General features: G+C 42.3%; 1 protein-coding gene and 1 long non-coding RNA gene across 3 annotated transcripts in view; both read right to left on the reverse strand.

Annotated features, from left to right (window-relative positions):
- Positions 1 to 19,386, reverse strand: part of GCLC (glutamate-cysteine ligase catalytic subunit) — a 51,771-nt gene that overhangs the window by 20,027 nt on the left and 12,358 nt on the right. Inside the window, exons 2-4 of the mRNA XM_058734271.1 lie at positions 5,539 to 5,651; positions 4,495 to 4,677; positions 869 to 982 (exon numbers count right to left, since the gene is read on the reverse strand). Coding sequence (XP_058590254.1) covers positions 869 to 982; positions 4,495 to 4,677; positions 5,539 to 5,651 — 410 coding nt within the window. The remainder of the gene's footprint in view (positions 1 to 868; positions 983 to 4,494; positions 4,678 to 5,538; positions 5,652 to 19,386) is intronic.
- On the reverse strand, positions 6,960 to 8,956 carry LOC131514366 (uncharacterized). Of its 2 annotated transcripts, XR_009263044.1 has the most exons (4): positions 8,786 to 8,956; positions 8,331 to 8,433; positions 7,368 to 7,552; positions 6,960 to 7,154 (listed from the first exon to the last, which is right to left on the reverse strand). It is a non-coding gene; the product is annotated as an uncharacterized LOC131514366 (long non-coding RNA). The 2 variants fall into 2 exon arrangements; XR_009263043.1 differs by having other exon boundaries at positions 7,368 to 8,433.

Raw genomic sequence — 19,386 nt, forward strand, 5'->3', positions numbered from 1 at the left:
GTCAGAGGAAACTCAAGGTACAAAGCAAGATCTGACGAGTGTGGGCCCTGAAGCAACTTAAAACCCAGGAATGAAACTACAAACAGACCTACAAGTTAATAGAGCAGAAGGTACAGAGTTGTACATATTTTGCCTCATTCTGAAGGTATACTGAGTGAGAGTAGATCACTCAGTTATTTCTACCTTTTCTGTCCCTCTCTAAGAGAAAACTTCCCCCAACAGGCATTTAAGGAACTAGGATTGAAAAGAACCTGCACATTAAAGAAGACATTGACTTTAATGTGGATCAAGATATTCTGATGGAATGTTCTCTCAGCAGGCTCTGCAGTAACACCACTTCCTCTGCCTCTTGCTCGAGAATGCTGTCACACACTAAAGAAGCGAATCGCTTTAAGATGACTTGGAAAATGGGCAAGTCAGGGGCGCCTGGGTGGCGCAGTCGGTTAAGCGTCCGACTTCAGCCAGGTCACGATCTCGCGGTCTGTGAGTTCGAGCCCCGTGTCAGGCTCTGGGCTGATGGCTCAGAGCCTGGAGCCTGCTTCCAATTCTGTGTCTCCCTCTCTCTCTGCCCCTCCCCCGTTCATGCTCTGTCTCTCTCTGTCCCAAAAATAAATAAAAAACGTTGAAAAAAAAAAAAAAAACTAAAAAAAAAAAAAAAAAAAAGGAAAGAAAATGGGCAAGTCAGCCGGGTTCTGAGCAGCATCAAACAACCAACCAAATGCACATATGCCCGCTGGCTTCTCTGGTTAGTTACAAGAGGAACCTGAACTCTTAACTACGACAAGGATTCTGGGAAGGAGCACCTTACTCCTAGAAGGCAGTGGTAAGAGTGAGGCACATCTGCATTCATTCGCAGAGCCATACTCACCTGAAACGGGGATGTTTGTTTATGGCTTCATCAGGAAAGAAGAGGGACTTGGAAGCTCCTCCTTCGAGCGGATTGGGTTTAAACTCTGGCAGCGTGAACCCAGGACAGCCTAATCTACAACAAATCAAAGAACTAAGTAGGCAGGATTTGTCTTCAAAAGTTAACGGTATCTCACCATCACCGCACCTGTTAAGAACCACACCTCTCCATGTTCCCCACTAAGGAAAGTCAGCACATGGACACCATGTAAATACTGTGCTTTACAAACACCCCCTTGGCACTTGGTCTTCTTCAGCATCATCTTTTGTGATTGCAGCCCTTTAGTGACTGTATTAGAGACCTTTCATCCACCTGTGATCTCTACAGAGCTTATTCACCTCCACCCATCTCTTCACTTAATAGCAAGGACCAACAGCACAGAAGTCCCTAGGCTACATCATATCAACTGTCATGGGTTATGGGTTCCCCCTACACAGTTTCTGAGATGTCTTCCTTTACTAGCTCTTATGTCTCGGATTGTCTTTTGACCCCTGCACACCACCACCACCCCCAACCTATTGATAAGCTTTGTTCAAATATCGTAGGGCTCTCATGTTTTTTGCCTCTCCAGGTCACCTCAAGAGTCCATCAAGATTAGGTAGTGTCTAGGGGAGCCTTTGTGGCTCAGGTCATGATCTCACAGTTCGTGGGTTTGAGCCCCGCGTCGGGCTCTGTGCTGACAGCTCGGAGCCTGGAGCCTGCTTCAGATTCTGTCTGTTTGTCTGTCTCTCTGCTCCTGTCCTGCTCACACTCTGTGTCTCTCAAAAATAAACATTACAAAATTTAAAAAAAAAAAAAAAAAAAAGATTAGGTAGTGTCTCTACAGGTGCCTCCATCCACCCCTGAGATCTCCCTCTGATGTCTGAAACCCAACCTTATTATCTTACTTGACCCAAAGAAGAGCTTTAATTCCAACGCAAAAATGAAGCTCTGTATTTATCCCTAGAGGTAAAGCTCAAATTCCACATCAACTGCAGTGACGCCACCAGTTCCCCAGATTAAGAAATTTAAGGTCATAGTTAAGTGTGCTGCTCTGAGAGAGGACAAAGACTGACAGTTCGTAAAGGCAAAACAAGGCAGGCTCTTGTCAGGGCTTTAGATCAGTGGTAGGAAACTTTTGGCCTTAGAGCCAAGACTAGCCCATGCCTTATTTTCAGCCCCTACCTTTTATAAAATAAAGTACCTGTTGGCTGCCCACATCCGCCTTGTGAACAACAACTGAATTTGCTGATCTTATCTGGAAAACAGTTTCCAGCTTTCATGAGGGCTCCTGAGAATTCTTGCACCTATGTGCATTCCCTACTATGAGCCTGCAAACTCAGGAAAAGCCCTGTAAGAGTGGCAAACTTCAATCTTGGGGATTCTTAGCCAACCAGAATTAGGCTGAATGGAAAGGACAAGGAGAATGTGTCTGGCAGGACAAGGCAATCAGAACTCAGATCTTCAGACTCCTATAGCACTGCTTTTCTTCCAGACCAGCTCCATCCATGAAAACTCTATGCCACAATAGGAATGTTTAATGTATGTTTGCACTGTCCAATACCCGTGTGTCCCACGCATGTGGCTAGTGAGCACCTGACTTGAAGCTAGTGTGACTGAGGAACTAAATTTTCCATTTAAGTTGGCTTAAATTTAAAAATTCACTTGGCCACTGTTTGGGCTTCGAGATCCATGAGATTTTGCCTCTTTACAGAAAGAAAAATCACACTATTTACACTTAAGAAACCAAGTACTCCTTTCTCTCTTGACCCCAAAAGAAAACTTTCCTTATCATTCACTACGGATATAAGGTGATCCTTCTACAACTAAATAACAATTGTTTCGTTTACAAATCCAAAAATGCCCTATCAAAAAATGTATGAGGAAGCTTTTTTTTAAAAAAAATCCATTTTTGGAAGAAAACTTATTCTTCTGTCCCAACTCTCCCTTTATAACTCCTACTGCTTTTGGGATAACAACTCAAATTCTCAGTTAACCTCATCTGGCCCCGCCAACTACGTGCCCAGGCTCCCCTTCACCTGCAGCACCCCGGTCCCACCGGCTAGCCTTCTTTTGGTTCTCTCAAGGCTCCGTGCTTTCCCCATTCATCCTGAGACGTCTACCCACTCTGCTCCCTCTTCCTAGGCCATCCTGCCCCTCCGTACTCCCAATTCCCAACAGGGCTTTGGACTTCATTCCAATCATCAGCAACCCCCGCCCCCAGCAGAGTCCACCCAACAACCTCGTCCCGGTCTCTGTTCTGTGTCTTTTCCTCACGGCACTGCCTTGACTTTATGTTCGGTGGATCTGTAGGGATTTGATCACTCAGTCTCCACACAGGTAAAGACTCTGCTGTTTGCATTTATGACTGCATCCCCACACTGCATGGGTCTGGCACGGAGCAGGCACTCAAGTGTCTGAGTGACGGGCACAGTCATGATTTTTCACCTCCTCAAAAATCTAGGGCAAAGGACCATGTCAACTCTCTTCCAAGCAAACCCGTCCACCCTCCTTCAGCTGGGGATTTTCTTTTGGCAGGGAAAGAGGAGTGGCCTGCATAATGGCACGAAGGAATCACAGAAAACAAGACTCACAGAAAACAAGACGTCCAAGTTGTTTAAATAGAGTTTCAACTATTTCTATGTTAAGATGGAGATTTTTTACAAAGAAAATTCCTATTCAGCATCCTTCCGAGACCAGTGATAAGATTCAGAATGCCTATGTTCATTATACTTTTATCAGGAAAAAAAGGGAGGGTATAAAGATAGTTCTAAGTGTTCCAGTCCAAGGAAACCAATCCCCAAACAAAGCTCTTTTGAACTCTGAGGAGGTAAGCACACTTTGCCACAACCTGACAGATATCTAGCATAGATGAACCAGATTGACAATTTGGTAGAACTGCATTCCTATGCAGAACTCCTGGGTTTAATTTTACGCTATTTATACACCTCCTTCTATGCTAGGAATATAGCTTCACCGTTTATTATTCACTTTACTCGATATTTACTTTTATGAGCTTTCAGCCATAACTAGATTTGAAGACAAACTGTAAATTGCCTTTTCATCACAACACTCAAACATGGCCTGATGACCCCCTCATTCATAGTTAAGATGGATCAATAGTGGACCAGAAGCACTGATGCCAGCCCTCCAACAGGTGACCCTCCAATCACCACCAATACCACCATTCGCTAGTAGGTACACAGGTTTGGGGAAGCGACTGTCAGAGTCGAGTGAGAAGGGCACATGATAATCATCAGAGACTCTGCTACTCTTTACGGGGTCAGAACTGCGTGGCAGACACGCTGCTCCTACCAGCTGGGCCGGGGCTGGACTCTGCCACAAGGCTATCAGTCACGGTGGTCCCCACGGTCATGCCCACTGAGGCCAGACCAATGCTCTCACCACAATGCTCTGGGCCACCACCCACCAACTGGAACTGGCATGCAATTTTTGCCTGCACCTCTCACGTTACAGATTCTATCAAAGTATGAACTGTCTGTAAAGTATGAGAACTGTACAGTCAAATGCTTGGGTCATGATTTGCTTTTTATAACCTGAAGCTCTGAACTATCTATCTGCTGGGGCATGTTAATATAGGAACTAACCTGGGAAATGAAGTTATTGTGCAAAGAGCCTGATTTTCTCCTAATAAAGAGGTTGCCTCCTTCCGGCGTTTTCTCATGTTGTCTTCAACTGTGTTGAACTCGGACATTGTTCCTCCGTACGGTTGTCCAGGTGTGCCTTCAATCATGTAACTGCCATACTCTGGTCTCCACAGGGTAGGATGGCTACAGAGGAGGGAAAATTCCATTCCATCATATTTTACTGCTGTCTACTCAATTTTTAGAAGTTTTTAAAAAGTCAATTCAAAAAATTTAGAAACCATTCAGTATAAATGAAGCTAAGAACTCCTTCACAGTTCCCAAAGGCTGGTAATTCTCCAGAGCTCTTTAACCATGAAAGGGTTATAAGTATTGGACCCAAAATATTTTTAAGTAACTGAGAACCACACACAGGGCAATCACTATCCAAGACAAGCTAGTCCACTTTGCGACAAAGGAGAGGAAGACTTTGGCCTTAAGGGCTCTTTCAGTTCAATGCTAGACTCCAAACTCAAGTGCTGCCTCCCAAAATCGAGTGAGCAGAAAACTGAACTGGAAAGTACATGCCCCTTCACCTCTTTGCCTACTTAAGGAAATACTGCAAAAACATCCCGCCAGCCAAACACCCTCCTCTGTAAGCTCAATCTGGCACCATGGTTCGTGATCTCAGTAACACTTTGTCAATGGTTTGTTGTTTTTGTTTTTTCTTTTACATTTATTAATATTAAAGAGGTTTTATATTGAGCTCATAGTTCTAAGTGCTTTATAATACGTTAAGATATTAATGTCCACACCCTACATGGAAAGTATTATTATCCCTACTTTACAGGTGAGGAAACTAAGGCACAGACAAATAACTTGTGCAAGGTTGCACCCAGCTATGAAGTAGGGGAGCCAGGATTTGAATCCAGACAACTTGGGAGGACCAGAACCTGTGCCCTCAACTACTATGCCACCCTGTCTCCTATACATCTGAGGAAAGATTCTATTTTAGTAGTTCTATCAGTTTCAGAAACACTGTAACAATCCTTCAGTTTATCAGCTTACTTTGGGTTTGTCCTTTCCCCCTTTTCTTGTAGGGTTTCAAGAACTTCTTCTCCAGACAGGACCAACTGGACTCTCTTATTTTCATGATCAAAAGACACCAACATGTATTCCACCTATTGAAAGTAAAAGAGAGATTAACCTTCTTCCAGACTCAGGTTCAGTGTGACCTTTAGGAGAAGGCAGGAAAATCAAGGTTGGAAAGGGCCCACAGTAACTAGAGACCGTCACATCTGCTTACACTACACACAATGAGTGTTCTTTTGCATAATATGAAAACCTGGAGAAACTCGTCAGTCAACAGTGGCACTGTTTGAGGACAAGAACTTTTCCCCTAATTATTTCTTTCTCCTGCTCTATTTAATATGCTAAACAAAGGTCAAGATGCCCATTTTCACAGACTGCACTTCAAAAGAAGTATTTCAAAGCTAAGATTCTGTAAATCTCAGTTACACAAAGAAGCTGCATTTTAAAATTTATTTCCTCAAATGGCTTACTGAAGGTAAGTAGTTATCTGGGCATTCTAATCATGGTAGATTAATAACCTGCCAGTGGATAAGGATAAATGGAACTGTAAGTCCCACTATTGGAGAGTTAATTCATAATCATAAACACACCAATATGGAGAGGTTATTTTAGGAGTTTCAACAATTTACTTTTGGTTTCTCATGAGTAACTTAAGACAACTTGCCCACTCTGAAACCATACAAAATTTACAGTGTAAGGTGCACTACTGCATTGATAACACCACCTGGTGGAATTCTGATAAAAATCAGGAGTTAAATACCAAAGTAGGTCTTTTCTGGGTGCAGTACAAATAGAACATGCTTTTGTTTTCCTGAAAACACATGCTTTAAATTATGATAGTATAAATAGTGAAGACTATGAATCACGATTTATGGTTGAAATAAAACATTACCTGTATATAAGTGAAAAGGTATGGAATCAGATCATATAGGCAAACACTTGAGAATACCCTCTGCACAAGATACCAGAACAGAGAAAACGTAGGAAACTGGTGCCCACAAAGCATACTCAGTCAGCAGATGTATTTTGTTTGACTTATTAAAAAAAAAAAAAAAAAAAGAAAAAAAAAGGAAGCAACAATACATCCACTATCTCCACTATCTACCTGACATTTGACATGCAAATCCAGATTTCCAGCCTTAAAAACAAATGTCCAGGGGCACCTAGGTGGCTCAGTCGGTTAAACACTTCAGCTCAGGTCTTGAGTGATCTCAGGGTTCCTGGGTCCACGCTGACAATGCGGAGCCTGCTTGGGATTCTCCCTAACCCCCCACTCCCACCCTGGGGCCCCTTTCACGCATGCATGTGTGTGCGTGTGCGTGCTCTCTCTCTCTCCGCCCCACCCCCCCAAATAAGCTCAAAAATTTTTTTTAATTTAAAAAAACAAAAAACTCCACAAATGCCCAAAAGCCCAGTATTGCCCTTTTGAAGGGCAGGGTATGAGCTGCTCTCCTCGGAGGGCCATGCTCTGGTCTGCAGTGGCCTATTCTCTTTACTTATTATGTGTACCTGCCTGGCTTTGGAAGGCATTTCAATCAGGTGCCCCATCACAGACACAGTAATGTTCAACCGGAGACTGTTTTGCACCTCAGCTAAGAGATATAATTATAAAGGAGGAAAGAATGTTAGTAACCATAGGAAATAGCCTAGCAGGTTTAAACAACACACTTTTGAACCAACTTTTATTAGTTGTTACTAGGGACTGAATGTGCTCCACCCAACCCCTACCAAATTCATATGTTGAAGCCCTTAATCCCCAATGGGATAGGATTAGTGCCCTTATTAAAAGAAATGGAAAAGATCACCTCTCTTGCCACCATGTGAGGACACCGCAAGAAGGCAGCTATTCAGAAGCCAGGAAGAGGGCCTTCATCCCAAAATGAATCTGTCACGACCTTTCACAGTGGACTTCCCAACTTCCAGGACCATGAGAAACAGAAGTCTGTTGTTTAAGTCACCCAGTCTGTGGCGTGTGGTACAGTAGCCTGAACTAAGATAGCAGTTTTATTGATGAGTTTAAGTTCCCATTCTTGTTTTTGTATTAGAACATTTTTAGTTCAAGAAATAGGTAAGACTACTTGGCTTAGCTACATGAAACAGAAATGTGAAATCTGCACTTGTACGATCACTCAATGTCAAATTCCTGAAAACTGTGGGCGGCAGAATCTGAAACTGCTCCCATATTTAAGCACAGGTTTTCAGATAGTTTCTCCTTCCTCATCAGCAAAGTGCTGATGGAGCAGGAAACTAAGTCTCAGGATAGATACATGAAAATATCCTAAGTAAAAGACACAAATTTACCTTTAAATGAGCATAATGAGAAAGGATATGCCATGAATTTTCCTATGCAGATCCAACCTCCAAACCATCATTCAAAGTAGGCATCATCACCTATTTTACAGATGTGCTAAGATGTGCACAGAGGCTGAGTAAGCTTGCCCTAGGCCACAAATGTCAGAGCAGATGTGAACCCAGCCTGCCTGGCCTCCAGGCTCAGCACACCTTGCTGCTAGGACTATAGAGGATGCCAATCTTGGTTAGTGATGAGAAGCTTTTTAAAGAATCGTTATAAGCTATATGAGGCAGGGACAGGATAGAACACTGGCTGAAAATATAAAAAATGGATTATGACTCAATTTTATGAAGTGGACCTGACATTCTACCATAGAAGCTGAAACATCACAGGTACAGTTACAGATTTAAATAAATGCCTCAGCCAATCTCTTAGGCCCAGGACAGAGCTTCTGGCTCTATAATGCCTTACTAACTCTCTCAGGAGTCTTCCTACTTCAGTACTTCCTCCTTTGATCACTGGCTGCAACACGTCTGCAAGGCATCATCTGCTATCTTCTTAACCAGATAAAATGTTTCCTGTGGGACAGATGAAGAGATACTTCCTAGCTTACTGGGTTCCCATCATTTATCTATTACCAAAGTGAGTAAAAACTTTTGTATCTATGATACAAGCTAAAGTAGAATAAACTCTGGTTGGTTTCCTAGGTTTGAAATAATTGAAATCCTTAGTTTTCAAAATCACTCTGAGGCCCTAAGTTTAAAGCATGGGAATGACACTGAAGAGCAAAAAGCTCAAACTTGGTCTGAGTTTTAAATATCAGCCAAATGGATGACATTTAAAATGCTTACAAAAGAAATGCTCCTTAATTAAAAAATAATCATCCATAATCTCATTAAGTGAATGAAACAAACACATCAGAATATTTACCAAATGGGGGTGCCTGGGTGGCTCAGTCAATTAAGCATCCGACTTCAGCTCAGGTCATGATCTCACAGTTCAAGCTCCCTGTCCGGCTCTGTGCTGACAGCTCGGTACCTGCTTCAGATTCTGTGTTTCCCTGTCTCTCTCTGCCCCTCCCCAGCTCGCTCGCTCTGTCTCTCAAAAATAAACAACAACAACAACAAAAAAAAGAACATTTACCAAATGAGAAAAAACAAACAAACATACTTTTGGATAAAAATCAAAGATCAGTTAGAAGCCTGAAGAATTTTCTAAATGTTTTTCAAACTCAAATTTAGGGTGTTCTGAAGCAATCACCCCCTATAGTGGCTTTGATTTTCCTGCGTCAGTGCTCAGAATGGTTCCTTCAGCTCCTAGTTTTATCTTTTTTAAAATCTTCCTCGAGGGGCGCCTGGGTGGCTTGGTTGGTTAAGCATCCGACTTCGGCTCAGGTCATGATCTCACGGTCCGTGAGTTCGAGCCCCGCATCGGGCTCTGTGCTGACAGCTCAGAGCCTGGAGCCTGTTTCAGATTTTGTGTCTCCCTCTCTCTCTGTTCCTCCCCTGTTCATGCTCTGTCTCTTTCTGTCTCAAAAATAAATAAACGTTAAAATCTTCCTCGACCCACCTCAATACACTTAAGTTTATTTGTAATTCTAGATCACACAAGCAGTCAAATAATTAACTCAGTCTCTCCTAACAGCCAAACTAGAGCCAAAATGGAGTTTGGTTCAGTGAGCTAGCTGTTTAGTGATAATAAAGTCAAACAATAAGGCAATGCTTTCCCAATGTAAAATACCTAAAGCCACAGTGACTTTATTATTATCTGGACTTTGTCCCCATCTTAAATCCTTTCTGCAAACAAAGAATGAGAGTAAAAGACAAAATCAAAGAGAAAATAACAAAACAGGATACAGTAGCCCTTCTGAATACAACAGATTCCAAGGATTAAACCGTACCAACTTCCTAACTTTGAGTAGCATCTAGGTGTGTATTCAGAGTTACAGCAACATCTATGTACATTGCATACATACACAATTCCAAGATATTTTAAGTGGACTGCAGAGTAACTAATTCAAATTTGTGCAATCAACATATTTGGAAGTAGCAAAAACAGCCATTGGGCTCTATTCTCAGTACACAGATTACAACTCCCTAAATGTAACTTAGGGACACTGCTACTTGGTACCCATTAGTTATCTTTTTAAATGGGGTGAGAAGAGGCACAATAAAAATAACCAACCACTATGTAAGATGCTTATTTTAAAATGTGCACTTTTTCTATACATTAAAAATTTTTTAATTTCATTGTGAAATTGAATCACAATGTCTGTTGAATCAAAGACAAAGGCACATTCAAAAGACTATTGTGTAGTTTATGTGTTATATAGTGTTGCTAGGAATGACCTGAATACAATAATCCACTAGTTATTCAGTGCAGGTTTGCACAAGCACGAGGTGCTTTATGTTCATCTGAAATTAGGCCAAGAAAAGTAAAGAATCTTAATTGAGGGTGATGTAAGTTCTCAGGACAATGCTGAATATATAGTCGACCGTTAAGCGATCATGGCATCAGAGTTCAAGATAACAATAGTAACTGTTAATATAAATATATTCAAGTTTTGTAGGATTTATGTGGTCTTTAAATGACATTTACCACTAGTTTAAATTAAATCTCCTTTGTAAAAAAAACTTTTGATACTCTACCATGAAGATAAGTGTTTCAGAGAGCTTGGAATTTGAGAAAAAGCTAGACATTTTATAAAACACGAATTTTAAAATTTCTACTCCCTGGAAGTAAAAACAGTACTTAATTAGGAAAGCAATCTAGTTCTATAAGGCTCAGAAGCAGTTACAGGCAGTTCCCTATTTAGAGAGATGATACTCTAAGAAATTCTTTTGTCTCCAGCCATCCTCTTGAAATTCAAAATTCAGGGCCAGGTCCTCAACTCCACTGTTGGCTCTCTTCCAATGGCCCAAGCAGTAGTCTTGACTCTTGCTAGAATAACCTGCTTCTGAGAGACGCAGTTTTCTCCTTACACTAACTCCAAAACAAGCCCACAGCCACTTTGAGGGTTAAGGCCCCAGTTAGAGTTGATGACCAATCAGTGCCAAAACCCATGGTCTTGCTGCTCCACCCTCCCCTCCCCCCTTTGTCCTTTCACCCGCTCAACAAGGCCCAGTGTTGGATAGGTGCTGACAATACTGTGAAGAGTCAGGCAGGCTTGGCTCCTTTTTCTCAAGCTTCCTCGTTGCTGCTAGAGCCACAGCCAATAACACAGAAGGGTCTGGGTGAGCACTGGAGATAACCAAACAGAGCTGTGCATGTGTAATAGGAGGAGCTGATCCAGTCTAGTTCAGAAGGCTTCCTGGAGGAAAGGGACTGGCCAAAGCGGAGGGTCTATTGATGTTTCAATAACTTCCCACAGGATTCCCATGCTTTCCCCAACCACCTTTCTGACTGCAGCATCATGGCCTCTCTGGCTGGTCAGAGATGCAGATAAACTGGGCCCTCCCCAAAGAGATCATGCCATGACAGTCCTTCTCTAGATTATAAACTATTTTAAAGCTAGCGGCCATGCCTTCTATCCAGAAGGCAGTTTTCTCACATGGCAAAATAAAAGGACCAATATTTTTGAGCACTCTCAACCATTCAGTTGGATGGCATCCATTTCCATATGATGGGTACCAGCATAATACCTAAACTTAGAGCACCCCAAGAGGTGTCAGCCACAGTGATGCTTTTTTTTTCAACCCCAGTACTTAAATGGGGAAGAGCCGAATGATAAGACCAAAAGAATAGCTGTGCTTAAGATAGTGAATAAACTTACATAAGAAATTCTTACATGAATGTAATGAAATTGGTATGACTCAGAATCTGGTTTTAAGGTGGACTCCCAGGTTAGACACATCTAACATTACAAATATCAAAACCAGTGTTTTATGTGGTAATGTCTGAGCATTTGGGGGGACCAGTAACTAGGAAGTAGAAACTGGAATACATGTGCTTTTATAGATTCATGTATATGGTGATGTTCTAAACTGTTGATATGTTAAACTGCCCTATGTTCCCTAAAGAAATGTTTTAGTAGTTTAGTCTACAGTTATGTCAATTTCTTATAATATTTGATGTATTTTGACTTTCTCTCCTACTGTGAAATGTCATTTCATACCACAGAATTACACAGGGTGTACTCTAGGGAACTTTACACTTTTAGAAACCAAAATAAATGTGGCCTTGCCCTGACCTGGTCTTCTGTTGCCATCCTAGATTAGAACTTAAGCTGACAGAGTAGGTTGCTTTTTATTTATAACATGTTAATCTCAATCTTAACAATGCATAACATCTGTGAATTTCCTGTATGATTGGGTGAAGTAACTTCCTTGAATCATTATCTTGGCCCACACAGAGAAAAATTCTTCACATGCCAAGATTAGTAATATGAAGTCTAAGTGAAGAAATTTAAGACTTTAAAAGAGACAAAATGGGAGCTGTTGGGAAGATTATGAGAATGACACCTTTCACTAAAAGAAAAACAAATTCACATTGTCCATTATAGTAGATAGTAAGCATATGTAGCTATTCCAATTTATATTTAAAATAAAGTTAAAAATTCAGTTCCCAAGTCCCACTGGCCACATAGGGCTACTGGCTACCCTACTGAATAGAGCAAATATTTCTATTACTACAGAGAGTAACATTGAACCTCACTGGACTAAAACCTAAAAGAAACCACAGTCCTGGAATTGTACACGGGCCTATTAACTCACTACATAGGAAATCCCTAAAAGTACATCTGCTCTTTCATGCTCTATGAACAGCAGGAGACATTTATTTTCTGGGCCTCTGAATTTATGTTTGTCAGATTTTTTTTTTTTTACCATACCACTACACTTCAAGCCTATTTCAGTTTTAATTTTCTGATGGTTATAAAGACCACGTTAAGGCATTCCTACCTTCTTTCTGAATCAAACCTAGCAGAACCCAGCCAGTCTTCTCACACAAATTAACCTCACAAAAAGTAATTCATCAAGTAAAGTTACCAAAGGTCATGTTTCCCATGGCCACCAATTTTACACAGGCACTCAACCAAAAAAAAAAAAGAAAAAAAGAAAAAAAAAAAACCACCCACAAAAACAAACCCTAAACCTAAACCGCAGACCATTGCTCCTCAAGAAACAATACTGTAAGTATAGTTTTTATTTACCTCAAAACATCTCTTAGATCTGTAGCTTCTGAGTTTTAAGGACAAGTCAATTCCTTGGCTCTTTCCTGCAAACATATTCCTCTGCCAGAGGAATATGGCAGGCCCACCTGGCGGGCGAGTCACGGGGGGATGGGGTGGGCAAAGGGAATGGACAACTGGGCCATGTCTGTGGAGCTTCCTGTGGTAGGTGGGCTGACGTGGAGAGTCTGTGGGGCAGGGGACAGGTAGGAAGAGGGACAGGCGCTTGAAAGGAGCTGGGCATGGATAGATGTGGGAGAGGGCTGAACTTTGCAGGGCTCGGGGTTGGGGAGGTAGGTGCAACTGACCACTACACCTTCCTGTGTGTGCTCAGGCGTGACACGGGCAGTTGACCTGTGTGAAGCCCCAGGCAGCTGGAGCCAGGTGCTGAGCCAGAAAATTGGGTGAGTGTGGAGTCCCAGATGGGGTGGCTGGGAGGGGAGGGTAGGCCAGGTCAGGGATGGGCCAGGAGTGAAAACTGGGTTGACATGGGCCAGGCTGTCTGCAGGGGTCAGGGCTCCTCTGCCAGAGGAATATGTCACCACAGGCTGACAAGAAAAAAGGTATCCTGGTCCCCATCCAGATAAAGGCTGCTTTTGATCAACTATTGCGTAGTGCTCAGTATGGGGAGGTGTGTGTCAAGAACCTCTGAGGTGGCTCCTACCACGTGTGGGGAAGCTTAGGGCTTTAGCAAGGGTCATGCCTGTTGCTGAAGAGAACATGCACCCTCCATGGTGGTGCCCAGCTCTGCCCGATGCACTCCTAGAACTGGACAATCAAGAAGACAAGTATAGGGGCGCCTGGGTGGCTCAGTCGGTTAAGCGTCCGACTTCAGCTCGGGTCATGATCTCGCAGTCTGTGGGTTTGAGAACCGCATCGGGCTCTGTGCTGACAGCTCAGAGCCTGGAGCCTGCTTCCGATTCTGTGTTTCCCTCTCTCTCTGCCCCTCCCCTGCTCATGCTCTGTCTCTCTCTGTCGCAAAAATAAAAACATTAAAAAAAAAATTTAAGAAAACAAGTATAATCTTTCAAGGTGTGTTTATAAATTCAGTGGGCTTAAATTCAAGGACTGCCAAAAAAAAAAAAATAGAAGAAATTTGGAGTTTTAGTTTTTAGGAACCAGTGGTAGACTAACCCACCAAAGGGGTTAAAAAAAAAAAAAGTGCTTTCTAAAGAGACTGAGTGACAGCCAACTGTAAAGCAGATACATTCTACCTCCCAAGTGACCGCTGTGCTCAGGCCCATCTAGGCCCCCAGAGCCAGGGTCATGGGGGGCTGGGGAGAGCATGGATTCAACACCATATTCCACCATCACAAGAATCTGAGCACAGATGCTCTTTTCATAATCACATCTCATAAAGGCAGCATCAGGGCTCCACCTCAGGAATGACACCTGGATGTTTGGGCAGATCCCTCCAAGAGAGCAATGTTAACCTCCTTAAGATCAGATTTGGAAGATGGAGACCCTTGTTAATATAAACTCCTTTCCTGCCATATTTGAAATTCCTGTTAAAGAGTAAGTCAAAGGTCCTGATTTTGGCCCAATACCTGCTGGCCTGGGCTGAGGTTGACGCAGGCTGCATAACTAACAACTGAGATCAGCCTGGGTTTCATATAAAGGGCTCATCCGCATCTGCCTTTTCACCGGGCTCCGTTGCCAGCAGAAGATTAGCTGGGAAGGCTGCAGTCATGTTACTAAACCTGCTAGCATTCATCCTGCAGACCGAGAAATTTACCAAGCATATTCAATATTACAGTTTTGAAAGAATGTTGGCATTTCACTTCTAGAAGGGAATCACTGGCCATCTGGTAACGAAAAATACTTAAACATCTGTGACTCTAAGACATTTGTATTTTTACTCAGCAACAAGAGCCTACTTCCTTCATCACCACCATCCCTACCTTTATTTTTTTCTTCTTTTTCTGTCCACCTTAAATCTCATCTTGTGTTGGAACCCATGAAAACTGTTACAGAGAGCTTTTCCTCCTGCTCATTTGGGAGCTAGGAGTTCATGTTTCGGTGTCCATCAGTTTCTGGGAAGGAGTACATATAAAAACTGCATGTGGGGTGCCTGGGTGGCTCAGTCAGTTCAGTATCTGACTTGATCTCAGCTCAGGACATGATCTCATGGTTTGTGAGATCAAGCCCCAAATCAGGCTGTGGCTGGCAGCTCAAAATGTGCTTGGGAGTCTCTCTCTCTGTCCCTCCCTTGCTTGCACTCTCTCATGCTCTCTCAAAGAAACTTAAAAACAAAAACAAAAACAAAACACCTGCATGCAAAAGTGCCTAAACCAGAAGTATACAGCACCACTCAGATGCTACTGGCTATTGTTTTCTACCTCTTGGGCAGAGGTATATTTATTGAGGCAGAATAGGAGTCTTAGAGGGGTTTTTCAAATGCTAGTTACAAGCCTGTAATGAGCCAAAGTAGGCAGTAATCAACATCACATAAAAATTTTGAAATTGAGGGGTACTGGGGGGCTCAGTCCATTAAGCATCCGACTCTTGGTCTTGGCTCAGGTCGTGATCTCATGGTTCGTGAAATTGAGCCCCAGGTCAGGCTCTGCAAGGACAGTGTGCAGCCTGCTTGGGATTCTCTCCCCACCTTCTGTCTGCCCCTCCCCTGCTCATGCTCTCTCAAAATAAAAAGCTTTTTTTTTTTTTTTTTTTTTTTTCAAATCAAGGATAAAATACCAGAATGTGTCACTCATGGGAATGGAAATACCATTTCCCAACATTTTGTTTCATTTGGCATTTGTTTCCAGTACTATTGGTCTCAGTCAAAAGTTAAAGCTCCTAGTGTAGAACGGGGCCTAATTCTGCAATCAGGCAGTCCTGGGTTCCTGCACCAAGCAGATCCAGTCATTCCCTTCCTTGAAACTTTCAAGTGGCTCCCACTGGGCTAAACGACCCAACACCCCTCACCAGGAACATTAAGGCTAGTCTTCCGACCTCTGCCTCCTTTATTTCCCACCTCCCTCCTCCCCATTGTGTTGTGGCCACACTGGCCACACTTCTTTCTCCAAAAACCAAGTCAGGACCTTGACAGCCCTTCTATTCTCTCTGCTTAGAAAGATTTTACCTCAGCCCTTCAAACAGCTAGCTTCTGTCTCAATGCCACCTTTTCGGGGAAATCTTTGCTGACCACCCACTATCACAACCTCCTTCTTGTCCCCACCCCCAAGAGGCACCAACCTGCTCAGAACAGCCTTAATTTTCCCTCTTTTCTTACAAATATTACAATTATGGGCATTTGGAATGTGTTTTAGTCTCTGAGCCTTAGTTTCATCATCTGGAAAAATAGGAGGGAAAAAAAAAGTCCTTTCCAGCTCTAAACGAGTAAAGGTATCCACTGCTTTTCAAATATTTGAACCAAGCTACTTTGTTGATAGGAAAGAGCTACATCAGCAGGGGTTTCCCCACTATCTATCTGGAAGTGAAGTGTTCCTATAAAAACTTTCATAAGCAGAAATGGTGTAAGGCGAGGAGCGCTTCCAGTTTTCCAAAAATTCGTGGTAGGCCACTCACTGTTACAAAAGACCTACCTCGGTATGGTAACTTTGTTTTCATAGCAGCAAGAATTCTCTTTAGATTTCTTTCAGTTAGTGAAACACATACTTATCTAATATACGTCTTTTATAAGAGAAATGCAAAGTTTCTCTTATAACGCAAAGTCATGCAAAGTTTCAGAAAGTGAGGGATAACTGTACCTGTTTTTGTTAATTGAAAGAAATCTGAAGGAGATTTTCTGCCTTTACAAAAAGGCAAAGGGTCACCTGGGTGGCTCAGTCGGGTAAGCATCTGACTCTTGATTTCGGCTCAGGTCAAGATCTCACAGCTCTGCACTGATACTGTGGGATCTGCTTGGGATTCTCTCTCTGCCCCTCCCCCGCTCATGCTCTCCTTCTCTCTCAAAATAATTAAAAAAAAAAAAAAAAAAAAAAAAAAGGTGAAAACAACATCCCGCAGCAAGCCCTTATACCAGAGAGCACCTGGAGCAGCTAGAGGGCCCCGCCAGGCCCCTTCCCTGGGAGCCACACCCAGCGTGTCAGCCTCTAGTCACCATTGCTCTGAACTGGGTCAGTGAGCATCTGGGCTTGATCTCGATTTATTCTGGCCACCCATTAGCAAGATACGTCCTAAGGTATCAAAAAAGTCTAAAAGAGGTTATTTGGGGGTCTGGGAATGCTAAAAAATTCTTCCATATAAATAACGGTAATTGCTTCTTCACTTTACACGATTTTGGGTTAGAAAAGATTTCAGAGGGATGCCCTCTTGGAGAGTGGGGGGAAATCTGTATTTCTACTAAATTTTTCTAGAAACTCTTAGTATATGACCATCCATTGTTCTTTCACTGGTGCAAATACATTACTTACTCGGTGTTGCCAGGAAGGTAATTTTATTCAAATGCATTGTCTTGTTTCCCAAAGCTTACTCCTTTCAAGCACATGATCTCTTAAACATTTTTATGTATATTATCTTTCTAAAAATGATTACAACCTCTTCTGCCATCACAATAGGAAGATCCTAAACACACTGTCACTTTTTATTAAGGCTTTGGAATTCATTAGCTATTTTATTTCTCTAACTGGAATTACAGCAGAGGAAGATCCTTAGAGGAACACCGGGCTGCCGTGTCTAGATATGCTTTTCACAGCTGCTCTCTGAATTGCTTTCTCTTGCTTCTGCCTCAATTGATTTGTATGTAGCTCATCCTAAACTAAGAAACCAGATGCCAAGCTTGCAGCAACTGTGTATAAAGTGAGTGCTCTCTGGGTAAAGGCTTAAGACACTTCTAGGAGTAAAATGCATAAACTTTGTACTTAGAAGCCTTTTGTTTACTTCCTAGTCCTCTCTGTATTTGAGTACTAAAGCCCACAGAGCAGGACCCCTAGATACAACTTAATACAGAAATGGCAGCCTTGGGGGCCAAGAAGAGAGGACCACCATCCTTAGCACAGGCAGCACTACTGAAAGTGTGTTAGATAAAAAGGTACCTTCTAGGGCACCGGGGTGGCTCAGTCATATAAGCATCTGACTTTGGGTCAGGTCATGATCTCATGACTTGTGGGTTCAAGCCCTGCATTGGGCTTGCTGCTGTCATTGCAGAGCCTGCTTCAGATCCTCTGTTCCTCTCCTTTCTGCCCCTCCCCCCATTCACACGGTTCTCTCTCTCCCAAAAATAAAGAAAGATTAAAAAAAAAAAAAAAAAAAAGTACCTTCGGGGCGTCTGGGTGGCTCAGTCGTTTAAGTGTCTGACATCGGCTCAGGTCATGATCTTGCAGTTCTGTGAGTTCGAGCCCCATGTCAGGGTCTGTGCTGACAGCTCAGAGCCTGCAGCCTGCTTCAGATTCTGTGTTTCCCTCTCTCTCTCTCTCTGCCCCTCCTCAGCTTGCACTCTGTCTCTCTCTCAAAAATAAACACTAGAAAACATTAAAAAAAAAAAAAAAGTAACTTCCAAATACCTGACTTACGTAAATATGTGAACATTTCCAGCAGGAAATGAAGGAAGCACTCCCAAATAACCTCCTTAGGTTTGTCTGAGGTTTAAAGTTTTCAGAGTATATCCTTTCAAACAAAAACTTTTTTAAAAATAAAAAATGCTAACTTTCTAAGGATTGAAGGTCACTAACTCTTGAAAACACTTCAGACAAGTGCCGGTCAACTTTTACAGGTACTTTAAGATCTTTATGATCTCTCCAGAGCATTAAAATATGTGAAGCCCTGTGTATCGAGCCCATGACCCCTGCAAGTAATCCAAATGGGGCAGAGTCACAGCCTAGATTCTTACTAGCTTCCAAGAAAAGGGTCAGGAAGTCTCTTGCCTAAGGGTTTTAACTCTGCTAAATCAACATCCAGTTTAAAAAAAAAAAGGCACTAACCAAATCCAATGGACTAAAAAAAGGACCTCGGGGGGGAAGACAAGACCAGTGGGTCTGTGTGAACATTTACGTAATTAGGAACATCTGGTTTGGGTTCTTTCGTAATCTTACTCTGGAAACTACTACCATATCTCAAATTCTGACCATGACAGACACAAAAAAAACCTAAGCATAAGGAAACTTTCAGAAGAGTGTCCAACAAAGTACAACTGTAGCCACATACACTCTCTAAGGATATACCAATCCAGATAACCAAGTTTTCTGAATACCTATCAACATGTATCTAAAATGAGTTCTTTTGGCCAGAAGTCTGAGACTTAATCATGTTTCCCCAACTTCTTAAACAATGTCTGAGAACACCAACCTTTAAGTGGAGATTCAGGATCATCATTCTAATATACTCAATCCATTACAATCATTCTAAATATACTACTCCAGAGACAACTTAATAGCCACAAAGGTATTACTTAAGTGATACCCAA

Source organism: Neofelis nebulosa, chromosome 6, assembly GCF_028018385.1.
Source record: "Neofelis nebulosa isolate mNeoNeb1 chromosome 6, mNeoNeb1.pri, whole genome shotgun sequence".
Taxonomy (NCBI): Eukaryota; Metazoa; Chordata; class Mammalia; order Carnivora; family Felidae; genus Neofelis; species Neofelis nebulosa.